The sequence below is a fragment of the Passer domesticus genome, chromosome 22 (assembly GCF_036417665.1).
Source record: "Passer domesticus isolate bPasDom1 chromosome 22, bPasDom1.hap1, whole genome shotgun sequence".
NCBI classification, from domain to species: Eukaryota; Metazoa; Chordata; class Aves; order Passeriformes; family Passeridae; genus Passer; species Passer domesticus.
In genome coordinates, this window is record NC_087495.1 from 7,764,014 (window position 1) to 7,785,687 (window position 21,674).

General features: G+C 40.0%; 1 protein-coding gene across 2 annotated transcripts in view; it reads left to right on the forward strand.

Moving 5' to 3' along the window:
- Window positions 1-21,674, forward strand: part of PEX14 (peroxisomal biogenesis factor 14) — a 67,634-nt gene that overhangs the window by 27,484 nt on the left and 18,476 nt on the right. Inside the window, exon 3 of one of the 2 annotated variants that reach the window (XM_064396861.1) lies at window positions 4,426-4,528. In XM_064396861.1, the coding sequence (XP_064252931.1) occupies window positions 4,426-4,528 (103 nt within the window). The remainder of the gene's footprint in view (window positions 1-4,425; window positions 4,529-21,674) is intronic. The other variant, XM_064396862.1, reaches the window with a different exon arrangement.

Here is a 21,674-nt window from a genome sequence, read left to right on the forward strand (position 1 = left end):
GGAGCGTGCCTCCTTACTGAGATATACGGCTTCATAATTAGCCCCTTGCATTTTCCCCGACTGCTGGCATCAGCGTTCTATGATGTGTTTCCCTGATTAACAGCTGCTTTGCAACTATTTCCGTGTGCCACCGATAACCATATTTGTCAAGTTAGTCCTGGCAGGGCACTGATTTCTTACTAAAACACAGCATTTCTGTTGCAAGGGGTTTTCTTGTTCACTGTTGTGCCAGGCTTTTAAGTCAGCCCTTGTTAAAACGTAAGTTGGCTTCAGCCTGATGCTTGTTAACAGGATTCTGGGTATCTCCTTTAGAGTAGGAGTGCAGAAACCTTTCACAGACAATTTAATCTTCCGAGCCTTGCAAACATACAGCCGTACACTGAGGGGGTGTTGCTGTAGGCTAATATATTGATCAGTTCCATTTGCCCTATAGCTGTGGCCTTCTGCTCTGGCTGAAATAGGTTGAGTGTTTGTTGATACTGCCATATTATTATTTTTTAATACACTGGAAAAAAATTAATTCCAACTTCTTTTACATACGTCATGTATATTGCCAGTGTTGATTGCTTCCGCACATGTAATGTAAACTGTCTGTGCATAGTTCATGGCCTGGGCCGCCTCTGCTTAATGAAAAGAAGTGTTGCTTTTAAACAGATACAGATCCACTCTGAAAGACAAAATACCATCCCTTGCAACGTATAATTCAGACCCAACCTTTACATCACAGGTCATCTCAAAGTCTCAGTCTATCAACAAATGCTGTTTAGTAATAACCTACAGAGGGTTCCCAGTATTAGGAAATCTATTGGAGCTCTTACAGGCTGCGCTCCCGGTGGCTCTTGAGTCTGTTTTCCATGTGCAACTCTCTTACCAAATCCTTTGTAACTTTCATTGGTAAAGATCTTTTACATTTCTGTTATTTTGTTTTTTATTTCTGAGTTGGTAGAGAATAGGCATTTGCCACAGTATTTTAAATTTCATTGTTTATTTTTTTAATGCAAGCAACCGACAAAGTAGCTTAGATTGCTTTATTGGAAACCCTGCAGCTTTGAGCACAATAAGAAATAAGGCTGTTTTTATCCTCCCCATTAACACAAAAGGGAGGGAAATTAGGAATGAAGGGCCTTGGCTGCTAAGTTAGCAGTCCAAGTGCTGTGCTTTGGCCCAGAATTTTGCCAGCCCTCTGCCTTTCCATAGCATCTGCAATAAAGTTCCTGTCTTTATTTTATATTTTTGACATTGAAGCAGAATATTTGGCCTGAATTTATGTCATTTGTCCAGTTGCAAATATAATCTATGAGCAGTGACATTGATCTTTTAATTGGAAAATCAAACTGTAGGACATAACCTGCTGCAGGATTCCACCCATCTCTTCCCAGTCAGAAGGATGACTTTGTGGAGCAGGAGAAGTGGTGGTGGGAAAGCAAGTTTATGGGATGGACTGGCTTTTCAGAAAGCAAATACACTCTTTCTTTTGCACAAGCACCTGATCCATTAGATAAAGCCAGTCTGCTCGACGGTGCATGCTGGCAGTCTAGGAATCAACGCAGTGATACAATGCTCATTATTTGGCAGTGTCCTAATACCATAAAAATTTGGAGAAGTGTTACAAATGCTACAGAAATAGTATGGAACAATGTTAGCAGCTGAGTCAGAGCGCTATTTGCCACATGATTTTTTTGGCTGTACATAGGACTGCAAGTCTTCTCATCTTCCTCCTCCTTTTTCTGTTGTTTAAATTATGGAGTGCAGTTGCTCTTGTTTGTGCAAGGAAAATGATCCATAGAAGGTAGGGAAATTCTCGTGTATGTTTCTTGGAAATATTGGCATTTTGACATGGCCAAAATTGCTTCGTAAGTTACTCGTGTATACGAGATTAATTATAAAAATGAAGACATTTCATCTCAGCCTATAGGAACGAATGTTCAGAGGTAAATGCAAACACAGTATGAGAAACATGGGATTACCGGAGGGAGGAATACATGTCCAGGATTCTTTTTATGGAGTTGTTGCTTGTAATTTCATTTTGTTTTAAGATTAAAAAGCCTGTGAATAATGAAGTAATGCAGGGGAGAGATAAAATAGAAGTTTATTTTGGACTGAAATTTACTACCGAAATGTTTACATCTTTATAAGGCAAAAAATAAGCTTTAATAAAGGGTTAGAATCAATGAAATGTTCACATGGTTGTGATTGAATTAGCACAATGAAAAATACTGCTTATTTCTCACAGGTTTTGTAATACTTAAAAATTGATAATTAAATATAAGAGCTTGCAGAACTGCAAGTCTGCAGCCCGTTCGTGTCTATCTCACTAAATGTGGGAGGGAGTGTTAAGGAGTATCTGAAGACACAAACAAGTAATTATTGTTAGAAGGAGAGTGGCTTTGATATGTTCACGTGTCTGTCGGTCTGCTCATTTGGGCATCTTTCTTATTCAGCATATTATCTTAAGGTTATTAGTTTGGGTGCTTTATATTTCTGCATCTGGCACAGCAATATCAGCACAGTTTAAATCTGCGATTTGCCTGTCACCTGCATTTCAGCTGGAGACAGATCAAGTGCGCATAAATGAAGCCAAAGTACACTTTATGTGGGGTGGTTTTTTCTCTGCTGTTTTGTGGTTCAAAATTACTGAATGGAACTTAAGGAAAAAATGCAGGAAAACAAGAAAATGAAAAGAATTAAAAACACCCCATTCATTTTATCCTCCCAACTTTGAAGTGTGCTGGGACTTTGTCAAATTCCCGTTAAAATAAATATGTCAATTTCATCTCTCTTCCAAATTCATTTATCATGCTTTTTTAAAAGGTGTTTTCTGCTTTACCTGATGTTTAAATTGGATTCGCTCGTTTATGCTGTTCTTTGCTGTATCCCCCATGTTTTTCTTAAATGAATTAGTAATGACAGCGTACTCCATCATACCCTCTCTACAGCCACTTTAAGGGAAGCCTGGTGATCTAAACCTTTTAACCTATTAAAGATGATTTTCCCCAATTGAATCAGACCCACCACAGGTGTAATAACTAATCATTTAAACTACACCTGCTATTATGTATTTTTAAGCCATTATGCATGTTGGATAGATGATAATTCATGTTTATTGCATTGTCCAATGGATCCGTTTTGCCTACACTAGCCTGATTAATGTATTTAAAGAAATAAGAGATGCAATTTAAAAGAAAAAAACATTGATGGAATGCACTGAGGAGTACATTGAAAGTGCCATTAAACCCATCAGAACTTTGCTCTCTGACCAGAAATGCATATTCCAAGTGTTTGATTCAAACACAAAGTGAAACTTAGTGATTTCAGGAGTGGTGCTGTATTTTCCCTTCTTTTTCTGCTGTCAAAGTTTTGGAAACCTTTTTGGAACTGAATTCCAGAAACTGTATTTTAAGATAAACTCTTAAAGACCTGAATAACAGGGGTCTAGCATTTAGGATGGTTAATTTTAGCACTAGAGAAGGGAAGTAATCTCTTCCACTAGTTCACATGGATGTGCTGTTAGCACATTATTCCTCATGATGCCACAATCGGAGCAGATTGTATAAAAGTGGAGGGAATCACTGGTGTAGTGACATGTAATAATGTGTATAACAATGTAGGGAAGTATGTGGGAAATAGAGCTACCATATGGAGAAAAAAATGGAATACCTTTCACGGGCACTAAATGGAAATGTAAACATTGAGTGCTGTTGTTGTTGATGCCATTGAGTATTATCCCAGACTTACCCTTTGCTTGTATAAGTGCTCTGTTTTAGGTGGTCTGTCACCTTAAAGAAGGATGTAGAAATCAGTTTGTAGACAAAAGTCATCTGTGGCTTTTGCTGGTGTGCAGTATAAATTTAACTACTTGCCTACCCATTTGTGTCATTCCAAGTGACTTTTTTGATTGTTGTTATGTGATCCAAAACATGTGAAGTCGCTTCTTCTCTAGTCATGAGAAGCTGAGGTTTATTTATTGCTTTCAATAAATTAGAATGATGGCAGAAAAGGCCTTAATCTCTTAGAATCTGCAGGGAGCTTTAAGTCAGATAGAAAGGAAGCATTCTTACAATAAGCCAACTGTTACAGATCACATGCATTGACTCCAGGCTGGCTTTAACTGTAGGAGTCAACTTAGGTAAGAAGATCACAATGTAAATAACAGAAACACGTGATGATCGTAAAGGAGTTTTTGTACAGGTAGAGCTGCTCCCAAAGTAATTAGACAAGAAACTTCTAGGCTAAACACCATAGTTGTGCTGCTTAGACTTAAACCACAAGCTCTGATACTTGTTGAACCATTTCTGAAAGTTGGTGGTGTCTCCAGATCATCTCTGTGATGGGTGTGTTGTCTTACCTTGCAGTCCACAGTGCCTAATATAAAATAGGGATTTGACCATGTCTAACTTGGATCTTTTCTCTCTTCTTTTTCTCCAATCCACCTACCCTCCTCAGATTGTGACAGCAGTGAAATTTTTACAGAATCCACGGGTCCGCCAAAGTCCTCTTGCAACCAGAAGAGCATTCCTGAAGAAGAAAGGTATGAACTCTTTAGGCTGTGATCTCAGTGATAATGAGGGACCTTGAATTAATGTAAAGTCAAAATGTATTGCTGTGGAATATTAGATGTTACGGACAAAGCAATTAGTCAGTCTCAAAAGAAGATCTGAGGTTTATAAGAAATATCAGTCTCTTTTCTTCCCAACTGACTAGTGCAATATTTGCACCAGATGTGGAATTGTAGAGTACAAAAGACACATGGGAAATTTCTGGTTAACTGTTATCAGATCTTTTCTGCTATGAGGATGTTTCATAGTTGTGGACTAGCTGGTCAGTTCAAACCTTACTGACACTGGCATTAGAATGGCCAGTCGCTGGGTGAAAAGGTCAGATGTTCCCAAAGAGAGCCAGAGAGAGGCAAAGAACCTGGTAAAAGTCAACAAGGTCAGGCTTGGGGTCAACCTGACTTTCAGGCTGAAATGGTAAACCACTGACTGAGTTTAGCCCTTTCCCATAGCAGGGATAGAACAGATCCTGACAAATCCTATATCATCTTAGTGAGGTGCAGCATACTTTGGTCATTGCCTACAGAGAATTTATTTTACTTTCTGACTCATAGTGGAACTATCTTTTGTTCCTATTTTATTTCTAAAGTTTTTATTCCACAACTTGCAGTGCATTCCAGGTGATGTTCACTCTATATTTTGCTACAGTCCTGGGACCATATTGCTTACCACAAGGCATAAATAACAACAGTTTTAACTTGAAGTTAATTACATGTGTTGTGGAGCACTGTAAGGTGTTGAAATGATACTGAAAATACAAATTCCAAACTTCAGAGGGGAGTGACCCACATACGCATTGAAGTCTTAAGTACTTCAAGGTACATAAAATTCTAGAGCTAAAGATCTTGAGCTTTGAAAAGCAGGGAAGCCCATGAACTACGTATTTTTCTGTCTGGAGTTATGAACTGCTTATTGAGATGCCTGAGACCTGAAGTCATGAGATGGAGAGTTCAAGTATATGCACCAGTTTGCTCATCCTGAATAGCAGAGAACCTAGAAGGGAATGGCAGCCTTGTGTTTTGGCAATGATGTCATGACAAGTAGTTCACGGGCACATCATTTTGAGTGTGATCCTCTCCCTGCTTGTCCTAGTGCCAATTAAGAGGACATTCCAATCATCAGGGATGTTGCTTGCCCTGCCCTGCCATCAGGATGACATTAAAATTTGGAGCCTGTTGGTCGCTGTGCACCATGAGTTTTTCCTTGAAATATGTGGACCTACAGGGAGTAATTAATCATAAAAGCTTGGGGATTTCAACTCTATCATCGAAGCAATGAAGCAAGGGAAAGCTGAGCCTAAAAGCTGTGCTGATTACCCGGGGTAACCTGATACAAAATCTATTGTTGCCGAGAGATCCTTAGCCCCCAGTATATCGTGCAATATTATAACTGCCTGATCTTCTTCTGTGCTGACAATGACCAGTTAGTCCTCATTTTCTCTCTCAACACAGCTGGGTTAGAATTTCATTTGCAGAAGGTATTTAGAGCAATTTAGAGACAAATGTCTCTGGTGTTTGCTCTGCACTTCCCCACCGCAGGCTTTGCTGAACAGTTTTTCGTATCAGGAGCTCCATCTAATCTGTTTAATTTTAATAAATCCCTGACTGGGAGAAGAGGAAGGGTGGGGAGATGGAGGCACAGAGAAACTGTGGCCGAACTAATACTTCTTATGAATTACTTGGATAATAATTACTAAAGAGCAGAAATGGTTTGGTAGAACTGTTTGTTTGTTCCTGTGTGTTAATTAGCCCTCCTTCCCTCTGTGCTAATTGTTTTTTTTCTAAACTTAACCATAGGAGATAGGAAGGAGTAGGGTCCAGTAGCGCCTGTACCCAGCAGTCACTGGAAATGTGTCCATATGGAATGAGGCCAGTGTTCAGTGCTGGTGTGGTACCTGTGTGGTCTAGCAGATGGAGTCAGTTCTTGAAACATAGATGTGGCCTGAGTAGGTGAGGGACTACAGGGTTTGTTCTCTCTATTCTCTGATGTACAGTCCCTGCCATCCCTGTGATAATGTGTATCCTCAGTTGAGGCTGTCTAGTGGAGAGCCTGCGCTGCCAGCTGAAAAACGTCCTGCAAGCCTGACTTGGCTTAAGAAATTTCACTTCTGAGACTCACAGAGTGGTTCTGCCTAGAATGACGATATTTTCTTCTTTTTCTGTAAGCATCTCCTTTTTCATAAAGGCCAATCAAATTTTATTTCCTTTTAGTACAGGAGCTGGATTTGGTTTAGTACATTTCAGTGAGATGAGAAATGAAAGTTTCTGCAGGATTATCAGCTGGACTGGGTTTGGTGAAGCAGTAGATGTAGAGGCTGAAATCAGGTGTTCCTGGTTCTGTGCAGTTCAGGTGGTGCTGAACTGCTCTCTCTGGCACATGGGGTGATAGAGTGTTGATGACAGTTGGGAGAGTGAGGGTATCCTGGATTTGTAAAAGGGCTTTCAAAAGTCAGATGAGATTTCTCTGTTGTTTTAAGCACTTTTAAACTCCCATATACAGAGGCATTAATGAGAAACATGAAGTTATTAGAATCATTTATCATTTTCTTTGAAGCTTACACTGGCATTTTGTGTAATTTATGACATTTCCTCCTTTTTATCATGAACTTCTTCAGATGAAGGGAAAAACAGCTGTTTCCCCTCAGAGTATCTGAAAGAAAAGAAAGAAAAAAAAGATGCTGTTTGTTTTTTGTCCAACTCGCTGATTCTGCTGATGACATGCCACAGAATCAGCGGCGCCTTGGGAGTAATTAGACAGCATGTGGGGCTTAAACCCTTGTGGAAATGTGTCTGTCATTTAACTGTTGTGCCTCAGATGTCCTGCACTGCTCAGTTACCCATCCGGTAACTCGTGTGGCTTGTTAATTTTGTGTGCTCTGAATCTCTTAAGTTCTGGCAAGACAGAGAAAGGGGGTGGAAATGCACTATACATGGAAGCTCTGTTTTCAGGGTGCTGGGTTTTTGGGGCAGAGAAGGGGAAAACAGTGAGCTTACAGACTTGTTGTGTCATCTTGGATGAAGAACTGTTTTCTTAGTTGCTTGTTCTCTTCATCTGTAAAATGACTACAGTAATGCCTTTCCAGAGTGGGATTGTGGGAACTGATGAAAGCATATGAGGAGCTCAGAAATAATAGTGATGGAAGAACAGAGGTGCATTAAAGCAAGTTAATGTACAATTGTTGACTTATGTTGGGAAAATGTCCACTCAGAAGGTTTTCTGCAGTGCATCAATGTTCCAGAAAATTTTTCCAGTGTCAAGATGCCAGACTATGGTGATTTCTGAAGAGATGAAAAAATTATTTAATTCTACATGCCCTTCCCAGTCAGAGCTCAAAGGCACTTGATCCCCTGGAAACAAATGCTGTCAACCCCAGAAACTTCCAGTAGAAAACTGACTTAATTTTCTTCCTCTTTCTGTAGTCTGCATTCTTGGAAGTCGAACCTGCCTTTTCTCCTTTGTCAAAGAAACCTAAGTGGATCACCTTCAGGACCTGAGGGATAGGGGCACAGCCCACTGGTGGCGGGCTTAAAAAAAGCAAATTCTTCAGCAGATTTCAATTTAACCCTCTTTTATTACTCCTTCTTTTTTTTTAATAATTTAAGTCCATTTCATGAGGCAGTTTGCATGTCCTTGAATGGAATCTCGTTACCATGAAAGCTTTTTTAGCATTGATTTCATAACAGTCTTAATTTAATAGTGCCGTCATTACTGAGAAGCTCTGAGAGTGAGGCCCCAGCTTTCCAGGTCACTGACCTTTTAATTACAAACCTTGTTCTGATGGCCAGGTTATCGACTGGACAGCTCCCAGCTCCTGCCCCCAGCATGAAGATGAAAATAACTGCCTTTCCTCCCCCAGTTCCAGAAAAGGGAGGAAAAGAAAAGTAACCTCTTGTGTTTCCAAAATTAATTTTCTCCTTCAGCTTTACTTTGTAATTAATTCTTTAACATGTCTCAGTGAAGCTCAAACAGTTTTTGCAAAGGCTTTCCTTGAGAAGAAAATACAATGCAAGCCAATGGAGTCCAGTGCCAACCCAGCTGGAAAAATAGAGTTAGTAACCTATGGTGTCAAAATACCTATTTAGGCCACACTGCTCTGCCTCTCCAAACCTTATTTTTTTCTAGGAAGTACCATGTTTGATACACAAATGTGGGATTAGACCCTAAGTGTTGACTGTTCAAGGAATGCTAGGTGACTTGTCCTTCTCTTCAAACTTCCTGTCAGGACACAGATTTGAGAGATGGTAAAGAAAAGGAGTACTGATAGCAGAAATTTATTGCAAGAACATGCTTAGTGTTTTAAGCATCTAGTACAAATCAACACACAGCAAGAGAAAGTTCACTAGCATAGGTAGAAGCAGGGAGGTGCTTTCTGATTATTCAAGAAGCTTGCAGCAGGTGTTCAAGTAGCATAAAGTAACTCTAACATCTTGTGTAGACTTACAGAAATGACTGTAGAGGTTGCATGGAAGTCAGCACATTCTGCATTTTCATGATGCTTTTCATTTCAGGATTTTGGAGCCCGTTGTACCCATTAACAATGGAAACTTTGCAGCTCGTTGCATGGAGCATGTTCAGTGGTGTTTATAGGGTTATCTATCATTATCAGAATCATGGTTTGATCTCCATCTCCCTGTGCTTCCCACTAAAAAGCATCCACCTCTGAGGTAGATGACAGCAGCTGTTCAACATCACTTTGTGATTTTTAGGAGAGGAAATGAAGAATACTTTATCTAACTGATCTTGCAGAGGGAGCTTTAGGGATAGAGAATGTAATTACTGAGTAAAAAATTTACTAAGATTCTTGAAAAGCACCATGGGATATTTAATTACTAAAGATGGTTGGGCCTCTGTTTATGGCTGTGCAAGACAGCTAGTGTGCCTTGTAATATTTTGCTAGGCTAAAGAAAAATACGTCCTACACCTGTCATGCAACCAGTTTGTTCTTTAGGTGCCTCCTATCCAAGCTTTGGCTCTACACAACCCTGCATAAATGGGGAAATGTGATTGTCTCCCAAAGAGCTTTCTAGGGAACTTAAGAATGAAGAGTGAGAGAATGAAAGCTGTCATTGCTAACAAACTTACACCAGTTCCTATCTAAATCAGCATTAGGGGTAATCCCATCCATTTGTGGCACTCTGCTGTGTTTGCCCAGTGCTGATGATGTTCAACATACAGATTTCCACTCCTGGGGTATCATAATGCAGAGGAATAGATGTGCTTGTGATCCAGAAATTAGTTCCACCTTTCTGTGTTTTGTATTAGTTGCCCTCTTTTTTCTTCCTGAAAATGATTGAGAGTCACTATCCATCTGCTGAGAAGGAGATGTCTTCCTGTCCTGCCACTCTTTTGCATGGGGATCTGTCACCTGCTGTTCAGTACCAGCCTATTCATCATGCTGACTCTTTTCTCCCATCAATTCTACCACTGTTTGTGATGTCTGAACTTGTCGTGAACTGTACGGATTTTCTTGGCTTCTTTGGTGACAAGGAATGTACAGTAGTGCCAACAAAATGTGGTAAACTGCTCAGCTTTAGGACATCCTGGGAATCAGATATGGTGCTTCTTTGGAGGGCTTTGGGAAGAATATAGTTGAAGAAACCCTTCACTATCATTCCTCAAGATTTGAAAGGAAGTTTGGAAAAACTAGTCTGTTTAGTCCCTATACACATGGAGAAATCAGCTCATTGCTTGTCTCTGACTCTTGTCCCAGTCGTTTATGAGAGGGCAGAAAACCACCTGACATCAGGTTAGACATAACTGCCCATGTGATGCAGTGTACAAAGGGAGCCAATCCTTTCTTGGCTGGAAAATTATTGATAAATTGGAACAGATCGGTTTGATGCTTAGGAAGTTGTGCATGCTGCAAAATGCTGTTTGTAAGCTTAATTTTAAGAAATAATTGGAATGTCATGGGTTTAATGATGTCTCTCCACTTGGCTATCTGACAGTGACTATTTAATGTGAAAGAGCCGTTAAAAATGGCTTTGCAAAATTAACTCCTATTGCTTGTTGAGTGTATTTTGAGTCATATCTGCCTTGTTTACTGACAAAGTAATGTTTCCATTCCTGGTAGTACTGAAAAAACAATATGATTACAGCAGAGTGAATTGAAGTCTACCTAGAAGATAATGCTAAAATAGACAATTATATTCCAAGGCCTGAAATCATTAGCCATAGTGATGGGCAAAAAAGACCCAGCCCCTAAGTCTGACTTGTAAGTTTAAATATTTATTCATAATGTTTTTGAGTGAAAGTAAATGCCAAGTCCAAGAGAAAGCCACTTCTGCAGTTACAATCTAAGAGCAGGCATAGGAGGTCTGAGATATGACTGCTTCCTTGGCTTTGGGTAAATTTCTTGTTTGCAGCTTGCCCATCTGTAAAATGGGGTTAATTAGCACTTTCGCCTTATTGACTCAGTAAGATTTATGTTAGCTGTGTTCATAAACTGCTCTGATATGCTTGTTTCAGAGTTCTTGGTGCTGCTGTGTGTGATTTTTGAAGGTACTTAGTAAAAGCCACACTTTCAGAGAGATTGGGAGTTTACTTCCATCAGCCGTGTATGGGAGGGGAAAGCTGCAAACTTTAGAATGTCAGAATGTCAAGGCTCAGGCAGATTGCGTGCAATCCTAATCCAGCCCTGCAGCTTTGACCTTTGAAGAAAGATTCACCTTGAGATGGTTGAAGAAATCTATGTACGTTTGTATAAAAATATTTCTGTGACAGAAAGAATTTGTTTTTCATGGTCATCCAGTCCAGGGTTTCCCCACAGTCTTCCCAGAACAATTAAATGAATTCATCTTCTGACCTGCTCTGAGAATGAGTCTGGTATTCTTCGTCTAAGGAGACAGCCTTCCCTCTTGAAGCTAAAACAAGGAGTGTAGTTAGGATAATCTGTGGTGTTCTGCTGAAATTCATTTCAGACCTAATGATACTTTCCTGCTAGGAAAGGTAAAATAAGTTCCTGTATGAGATGATTCTCTAGGATTTCTTAGACAATATTTCTGTTCTGTTTTAAATTATGTTTTGGGTCCCCTTGAACATGAAATCCTACAGTTTGCTTTTCTACTGCACACTCTTAATTTTGGTCTGGAGTGCAATCATTCTTTTCTTAACTAAGAGGTTAATTTAGTTTTTGGTTCATTCCTTGCTATTCTTTCTCCTGGAGCCTAGTGCAGGTGACTCCACTTCTCCTGGAGCAGAGCAGAGAATTCATTCTCATGAAATCTGAGGCGCTCTGAAGTAAAAGCTGTTGACTTTGTCATACCGTGCAAATGTGCATTGCTTTTAGCAAGACAATAAAGGGTAAATGGGGTGATCTCTGCTCCTGCAGAGAGGTCAGGTGGTTACATTACACAATCTTCTAGAGCATCTTGCAGCAAATACATGGGTTATATTAAAAGTTGCAATCATATCATTTTTTAAAAGTAAATTGCTGACCTTATGCAGTGGAATCAGCTTTATTGAATTTCGCCAAAAATGCGTTTATAATCCCCCCACCCCTGCATACACATGATATTCATGTCCTTGCTGCCCATGTGGAAATGTCCCTTTTTACGGTGATAAAATTAAATTTGTCTTTGTCTCTGCCTTGCCTCACCTTTTAAGATTCCATCCTTTAGAGACACCAGTGGATATCCATACCAGAGAATGAAGATGGGCAATATTCCTGCATGGCTGGCTGGCTGATTGTGAGCCAACTACCACGGAACAAATAAATAAGCATTTCACATTTAGAGGACAAATCAAGCTGAGGACAGGTATAATATGGGTATTTTTCTAGGAGTGTTGTGGCCTTAGCATAGGTAAGAATATATTTTGACTTGGAAGTACCTACACTTGGCTTCTAGATTTTTTCTAATTTCTATGCAATATGAAATGTAAAATCCACTAACAGTTGTTGTGTTACTCGTAGTAGTGTGTTACATGCCCTTCCTCAATAATAACTAACCATAAAACTCTCTGGGCTTTGGCCACCTACAGCCTCCTTCCTGAATTCACTTGAGAAAAAGGTGTTATGCAGCATGCTCAAGAATTTAACACACCTATTTCCCATATTTCTATGCCACTTTGCATCTTCAAAGTACTCTACAAATAGTAGCTGACTAAGCTTGTGACACCCTTTATGAAATGGCAAGATTATAAGGTTAATTTAAAGCACTTCAGATTACATTTTTTCCTCTTCATTAGACCTTTATATTCTTGAAACAGTTTGCAAACTCTACATTTAGTGGGAAACTGAGGAATTTTAGGTGGGGACACTGAGGCAGATGTATTAAGAGCTAGATCTGAGATAATTCTGACTGCCAGCCATAGACCTATAAATACAACCATACTGTGCTATATTGTCAGTGTGATGTACTGTATAGAATTTTCAGTAAAATTACTTAAAGCATTTTCATGTTTATCCACCATTCCAACCCCAGCTGCTTTGAGGGTTGGTAGAAGAGGTTAAGCTGGCTTTATTCAATAAAATTAATACAAAGCATCTAAGTAAATGAAGGGGCAGATTGGCCTCTACAGTGTCAGCCTGGACCCCTTCTTACAGCATCCCCCAGCTCCTGTTTTTTATGTAGTGTTTAAAAGACTGTTGCTCAGAGGTACTGGGAAGAATATCAGAATATCATTACTCCTGCTCTTCAAGTAACCAGGAGAATGCAGCTGTTAAACTCAGGATATAAAATACATGTTTAAAAGATGACTCTGTATGTGTTTAAAAAAGAGAGCGAGAGAGGATTCAAGGGAACCAAAAAATAGCAGGTTCCATTACTGTAATTAAATGGCAGCATTTAACCTATCAGGCCGTTGCGTGTATGTGAGAGACGAGCAGGGAGCTGCATTTGAAATGATCTCTGTCTTCCTTGGGGGATAGAGTAGTTAAATAATTTGTTTGCGAGGTGTGAGTTTAGTGTCGGGTAAAGCAAGTGCTGGTGTGTGTGTCTCGTAACGCTGGGCTGGTGAGGATGGCATGCACTGTCAGTGGGAACACAAGCTGCTCTTGCCCCCTCCTTGGGCTCTCTGCAGTCAGGGTCCTGCTCCCACGTATTTCATCATAAAAGCAGAGCTTTTTCACACCAGGCCACCTGAGACAGACAGCAGTAGCAGTAAAAGAAAACCAGGGAGGAAATGAACTTGAGTCAGTTTTGTGAGCTGTTTTCCCAGTGGTTGCTGTAATGGGTAAGTTGTTGGCACTCGGGAGTCTGGGGACCAAGGACAAGGCTGCTGCTCAGGGAGCTGCCCCCTAAGCAGCACATCAAACAGTGCTGTACCTGTGCCTGGCACGGTTCCTGTGCTTTGAGACTGTGGGGTGAGAGGGATCTGCTGGGGGCAGCCTTGGCCCTTCCCTTTGGCCAGACAGTGGTGGTGGTCCACCTTTGGCATCCAGAGAGGAGACACAGTCTTACATAGTGCTCGGAAGGAGGTGCTCAGAATCTTCCCGTTTTTATTCACTCCCTTTTTATTTGTACAGTGATTCTTTTGTTTGGTGAATGTCTCCTAGCCCAGGAGCTCCAAGAGCTATCCTCATACTTTGGACAGCTTCAGCTGTTTCCCCTACTGATCCAACTTGTGTTTTATTGCAGGAACATGGCCCTAAGTGTTTTTTAACGTTCACTCCAGTTTCTGTGTGAATTCTGTATAGCCACTCCCATTTTAATTCCTGGACTGGAATTTTTGTGCCGCTTTAGAAGACAACACAGTGTTAAAAATACAGATATTTCTGCATTTCCTTATTGAATATCCAACCCCAGTGACTGGATTTTGAGGGCAGCACTTGGCTAAAAGGAGACCAGAGAAATGCCCTGTATTTTAGCACCCAATCAAAGCAATGTCTGAATTTGAGTCCTCGATGAGAGTTAGAAATCTGAAACTATTTCCATAGATGATCTACCAAAAAAAAGGTATAAATATGTTATTTGAATAAATTATTTGTTGCAAATGCCTTACCTAACTCAAGTGCATATAAGGCATGTATAGATTCTCAAACCTGTCAGTCTTTGCACATGGTGATTGTGCCAGTCTGAAGTGTTTTAGAAAAGATACAGTGTAATATTATTTCTCTTTCACAGACGTAGAAACTGAGGCAGATGGAGGTTAAATGGCCTACACAAGGTCAATAGCAAGGCTGGGAATAGAACACAAATGTGTAGAGGCTTTTTATTATACTAATAAGGAAACTCTGGAGGTGTGTTTGGCATGGTAATCGGAACCCCAGAGAACTAGAAGCAGTTACTGTGTTCTGTGCATGTCCCGAGGGAGCAATGATGAAACTCCTTTTCTACCTTACCACTCCAGTTCTCCGTGTGTGGTCACCATAGTTTTACACCACTTAACCTCGTTATTTTTAGTATTGTTAGCATTAGTCGTCCTTTGGGCGTTTAATCCAGGCTCTTTAATTTTCTCTGGAGCCCTGGAGAGGCCCTGTGGAAGCCACAAGGGGAGAAAAAAAGGCAATAAACAAACCAAAAGATGAAAAATGATCTCTTGAAACTTCTTCTATTTTGTTGACTTGTCCCCTAATGTTTTTTTGTCTTTGTTGTTCTTTCATCATGAAGGACCCTGCTTAAATATCTAATCTTGGTTTCTTAAAAGTTAATTTACTATTGTTTCTTTCTTCCCCACCCAAGATTAACATCCTGTGTGATGACATAGATGGTTGTTGTCTAAATGGATGTGATGTAACGAACAAAATTGTGGGTGGAGAAATATTTATATACTTGTGTTAAAAATTACAAAGTAGGTTTGTCTTTTAAACAGAAGGTATTTCAACACGGTTACTGGCAGCATCAGCCTTTAATTTTACAGGTGGCTACCTTTCGAGTAACATTCAGCAAATATTTTAATGGCATGTAAAAAATTTCTCAAAAACAGAATAAGGAGGAACGAGGGTGATTTATAATCTGTAATGAATTCTTGCTGACATTGTCTTTTTATAATATTGTAGTAGCATCTCTGTCTTTTTGGGGGAAGTGCAAACCAAATTTACGTGAAACATTTATACCATAATAATAAAATATGTAGCATTTAGATGTAATTTTCTTAATGCAACTTCTCTTCTTAGTGTGATGTTACCTGACTCACAGGTGTCTAACACTAATTCCACTTTATAGGAATTGAGTGAGAAGAGCCAAGATGCTCTATAAGGTTGTGAGAAAAAGGCATGTGTTCATGGCTCCTCACCCACTGTTGGTTTCTTTACATTTCCATGTGTTTTTCCATGCACACTTCCATGTATTTTTACATTTTCTTAAAATGTGCAGCTGTAGCTGCTGAGTTCTCCATGCTCCCCACAGCAGCTGCCTGACAGAGGGAGTGTCACACTGTGTGTTCAGTGCTTCATTGTGTGTTCTTCAAACACTCAAACTACATTTATAGACACTTAATATGATTTCTCCTGTGGTAAGTCTGTACAAATGTGTCTGTTTTGTTCCTTTCTAAAGTTTAAAATAAAAGAGGAAATAAATAACATTGAGGCAAGCTGCTCTTCACACTGCAGTTCATCTTCATCTGCAGAGGCTGCTCTGTGACTGGTTTTGTCTCAGGTAGGAAACAGCCAGGTGCTCTTGTTAGTGTGTTTGGGGCAATCAGTAATTCCAGAGTAATGCAAGGAAACAGAAATGGTGCATCAGGACAATTTCCCCATTCTTATATATAAAACAAAGGCATGTTTCGGATATTCTGAAAAATCTGGTTAAAGGATGTCATAGAATGGCTTGAAATTGTTCTTTTACATGATTCCTTTCTTTTGAATGCTGATTTTGGCAGAAAGAGTGGCAGGTTCTAGAACTGCAAGCCAGCCCAGTCCAGTAATCCCAGATCAGCAGTGACTGATCCAGAGTTGCACGTAAGGGCCGGGCTGTGAGATCAGGCCTGATCCAGGGTGTGTTCACCCCCCTACCACGGACAGCCCTGGGGATTCTTCACTGCTGTAACGAAAAAGTTGAGTTACAAATGTCTGCTTGACTGCAAATCGCCCCTGGCCAGCTCCTTCTGGATCAGCACTGGAATTCTTGTGACATGCTGGTTCAAGTAGTTGGAAATACGATTTAAAATTGGTGTTCTGAAGGTAGATCAAAACCAAACCTCCTGTACTGACAGTGTTTTACCTTACTTGAATTTAAGACTACCTCTGGCTTTCTGTTTAGAAGCTCCTAAAGATAATATCACAGATCAAAGAGTAGCCAAAGGCTAATCATTTTGTTATTATTGCTCAACAAGCTGCTTAACAAAATATATTTTGTTCACACAAAATAAATGGATCTGAAGCACAAATGTTTTCTGTCACTGCTGCTATTAAAATATGTGGTAAGCTTTATAAGCTATGGTAGTGCATGGGTTTCTTAAGGGCCATGTATCAAACTGGGCTGCTTTTGGAAATGAACATGTAGAAGAAATTAATATTCTTTCACTCTTACAGAATGTTTCATGCTGTAGTTCCCAATTTAATAGGAAATTGCATAGGCCTGATGTGTATTCTGGGCAAGTTACTTCATTTTTGAGTGCAGGGTTTTTCTTTGCAGCCTATCTTTCCTTCACAGTGCTTGTTGGACACTTTGGGTCTGGCTGCCTTCTATGGTCTGCACAGTTCCTGGCACCACACCTGCCCAGTGAATGCCTTTTGGGATCCCTGAGGAGCATTATGATACAAATAATGCGGACCAGGAACCACCACTGTGAGACTTGTTTCTCTGCAGGAATAGCAGCAGGATCAGGTCACAGGTTGGGTGTGCTTGGAAACACACCCATTTAGTGTACCTATACTTGTTTTCTCTGAATGCCTGGGCTTATTTCTAGGGAGCTGTCAGTTGTGGTAACGAGTCATGACAGCACTATGGTTACTGGAGTAGTGTCTCTTCCATTAGCTGGATTTTTTGCTCTCTAAGGACTTCTTTTAAACGGATGTCAGAGCCCTGGTTATGTACTATTCTTGATAAGCTACCTTGGAACTGGTATCCTGGCATAGTCTTCAAAGCCTTCAAACCCCAAGTAGATACTAATTTGAAATAATTTCAAATATGCAGAGGTTTTAGTTCTTATGTAGTGTTCTCATGGACTGGCTGAAGGTTTGTCCTGTGTTTCTGTGTGGCAGCACTGGCTTCCAGGTTAGTCACACGTGGTGTGGACATAACCTACCAGTGTCCACTCAAAGGAGGCTTCCCATCAGCTACTGTGCTCATGCTCGTGTGACAATAGAAAGGACAAGCTGGAGGCAAGAGACCTAAAAATAAAAATAGCACCATCACAGACGATAAGAGAATAAAATTGCTTTCCATTTTTAGGAGAGATTTTTATTTATGTTTCAGAAAGACTTGTTTCTTCTGTCTTTTTTGCTGACCATGGTGTTCTGAGAATGATTCTGTAATAGGCAGGTCTTCAGAAGAAGGTACCTGAATTTGAATTTATTCTGTGTTTTTGCATATACTTGTTTGTGTAGGAATGTAAATGGGCTTTGTAACAAAACTTCTGGTTCTGTAATTCAGGTTGGTGAGGACTTCTGGACCTGTCTTGCTTGATTTAGAGTCATGTTGCTATCTCCTTTTTTTCTCAATTTTGAACTGTTTGTGGAGTAGAAATTATACCTGTTGAATTATGCTGTCTGCTGCCTGAAGATTTGTTGTAGATTAATTCAAGAAAGAGGTGTCCACATCCTGTTGAGGCTGTGGTAGCACTCCATCTCCTGGGACTTTGGCATTGCAGAATCCCGAGCACAAGTCCAGTTTTCATCCTGCATGTTGTTCCTTGAATTCTCCTCTTAGTGCCTTGACCCCTCGAACGTATAGCTTAGTATTGGGAGCTTTTACCAAAGATATCTCTTTCTTTCTTTCTTTCTTTCCTCTTTCTTTCTACGGAACGGAGATAACATACTTCATCTAGGCAAGGAGCTTACTTTACATTAGAGGAGGAAGACCTGACCTCTCTTGCTGCAAGTGAAACTGTATTTTCCCTGCCTTGAAACTACCAGTGAAATGCATTTTGGACTGACTTATAATGCTGTGATTTATGCTGTGGTATGCTTTGTGATATTACAATGTCCTTTTGCCTTTGTGTTTGATTTTCTCCCCTCTGATAAATTTTACTGGGTATTTACCCAAAATGCCCATAGGAGAGTGAGGCATTCTCCCTGCTGTTTGCTGCTCAGAGAAGGAATCCCATGGTTTTTTCCCCCTCCAATTAACCTCACTGCAATTTCTTTTTTTTTTCTCCTTGTTTTGAAGTGGTATTAACATGGGAGATATTTTCAAATAGAAAACTGGAAGAAAACATTTTCTTGTTCATATGTATACATGTTACACACAAATGTGAATGAGTGACCAGAAGCACCTTTTTCATTTTCCATTTTGAACTTCTCATATATATATATATAAAACTGAGAAGAAAAGTTGTAGTACTTGTTCTGTTTCTTCCATTCCAAGACATGCTAAGCAAGTCACTTGCCCTTCCTTATTCAGAGTGAAAATACTTTGATCCAGTTTTCTGAAGACAATACTCATTTCATAAGAATATTTAATCAGTAGAAAATAGAGAGGATTTAGTTTGTTTGTTTAGTATTTAACCAAGTGAATAAGGCAGATTAGGGGAAGGGGGGACACTGGACCCATAAACAAGGTGATATATAATATTTTTTTTCGTTCTCCTTTTAAATAAATACCGATCAGCTTTATGTTCAGAGACAATAGGAGCCGTTGGCTTAAATTTGCAGTTTACTGTATTTATGGCTGTAATATCAAGGTGCTGCCGTCGTAATTTCATGCCCCAATGAGAAGAGCAAGGTCGAAGCAAATGCTTCCATCGGCATCTGCTAACACACTAACTCATAAACAAGGCCCGGCTGGATCAGGTGGCACGGAATAATACAGGCTAATGAAATACAGCACAGCTTTCCATTACTGTTAGTTTTTACAGTGTCGTCATTACGTGTAATTTATGTTTAAAAAATTCAATTTTATACAAGGCTCTGGGAAATAGGGGTCTGCAGGTCACCCGACGACTTTTAACGGCTCTGAGAGTCCTTATTGCACTCTACTGTTCCAACAAAATGTTAATAATAAATAATAATAAAAAAAATCCTCTTTTACTTTTTCTCTGGTTTGCATATCTTGCTCTGTCTTTTTAATTACAAGTGGCTAAGGAGAGTTTGGGGCTCTAGATGATGTCAGGAGTTATCCCCTCTGCTGGTGCTCCCAGAGGGGGGTTACTATCTGCTTGCTTTTCTTTTGTCTGTCTATCAATCACCCGGGATCCTGTAAATGGAGTAAACACAGCTGAGGAGAGGGAGATACTTAACAACCTCTCTCCCAAACCCTCACCCTCTGACATTGCCCTCCTCTCCTCCATTACACTTCATTTTATTATAGACTCCAAAAAGCTTAGCTAGGAAGAGAAACTGCTGCTCTATTTATTTATTTATTTATTTATTTATACTTGTTATGCCAAAATACTTTTTATTTTAACCTTTTCGGTCCTGGTTGACTCCCTGTGTAATTCCTAGCATTGTTCTGTTAGTCTGATTTTCCTTCTCTATTTTAGGGCTGTGCAGCTGAGGTTAGAGCACCCTTATCAGTTCTGATTGCTGCTTACTCACCCTGATGGGTTAAAGTGTATCATGTTTCTGAAAGATTGCACTTGCATAATTAACAGTCTCGTAGATGAATAGAGCTGTAAGAATTCAAAGCCCTTTCAGCAACTTTTCAAATTACTTTTATTTCTGCATTTCTCAGCCTGACAGTTGAGACCAGTCCATGCTCCTTTGATGTGTGGGTTCCTTTACTAAAGTTTGAGCTGGAAGTGCAGTAGCAGGATGTTTACATTCAAATGCAGTGTCCCAGTGTAAATTAAGGGGAAAAAAATCAGAGTGCTGTTTCTGAAACCTTAGGTTTTATTCAAATATTGGGTTGGGCCCAACCTTGTGAATGGCCATGTGCGAAAGAAAATGCATCAGGAGACTTTGCCTTTTTGACCTTTTTGAAATACATTCAGCTAAGCACAGAGTAGGACTTAGGAGACAGATTTGATAACAGTCACCCAGCACTGCATGTAACTGACTGAACAGGTGGAATCATTAGTCTGGATCAGATCCCAGAAGGATTTTATGATGATTCTTTTAAAATGTGGCCATGTTCTTTCTGAGCAGAGTTGACTCAGTGGCTTCCAGGAACAGAAGTGTAATGTCATTTCAGGGTGCCGACCAGCACATCTTCCTTTTAGTCAGGTGATACCTGACTAAACTTCAGGTGGTCACGAAGTTTGTTGTAGCTAAACAACTTGTCCTGTCCTACTTTGTTTTGGCCTTCACAGAAAGCGTGTGGGAAAAAGCCAGCAGCTGCCACCCCCTGCCCCACACCCTCTCCTGCCTTTTGTCCCTGCTGAAGGGTGGGTGGGGGCTTGCTTCAGGGTGGTCTCTAGAGTGGTAATAAAGCTGGCCTTGGAAACCCACAAAGAAACTGATTTTTTCCCACCACCTTTCATTATTATGGCAGAATTCTTAATTCCACCTAAACAGAAATGTCTCCCCAAAACTGATGTAACCTGAAAATCTTGTGTGAATTACTGGACTGAGCAATGTAAGGAAGAATATAATGAAGAAAAATATATTTTCAGTGCATAGGATGGAAAAAGGGTTGTCAGTAATATGCCAGAGCCTGTGTCAGAAGAAGAAAAAGCGTGGCTCATCTGGTTGAGTTAATGGAAGGGTTTTACATTGCTATTATTGCTGCTGTGTTTTGACAGAAAATAGGTAAAACATCTCCTGAGTTTTATTTTCACTTCTGACCTTGGGGCACTTCTCATGTGTGTATGTCTCACCTCTTCCTCATCTGTGAAATATGGGTGACAGTACTGTAAGTACTCCTCTACTTCAGAGTGATCATAAGAGGAACAGTATTTTGATGTATATGAGGTCCTTAAATAGTAAGAGATATTATAAAAGGACATAGACAGGCAAGTCTTAAAAGTTCTTGTACAAAAGAGCTCTTTGTACAACACCCGAGGTGCAGGCACCAAGAGATGCTTGTGACAACCCATTTCATTCTCTGATTTTCTGTTTCTGTGTTTGACTACAATTTCCAGAGGCTGAGTGATGCCTGCAAATTGAGTGGCAGCAGTGACAATCAAAAAAGAGGGTCAGCA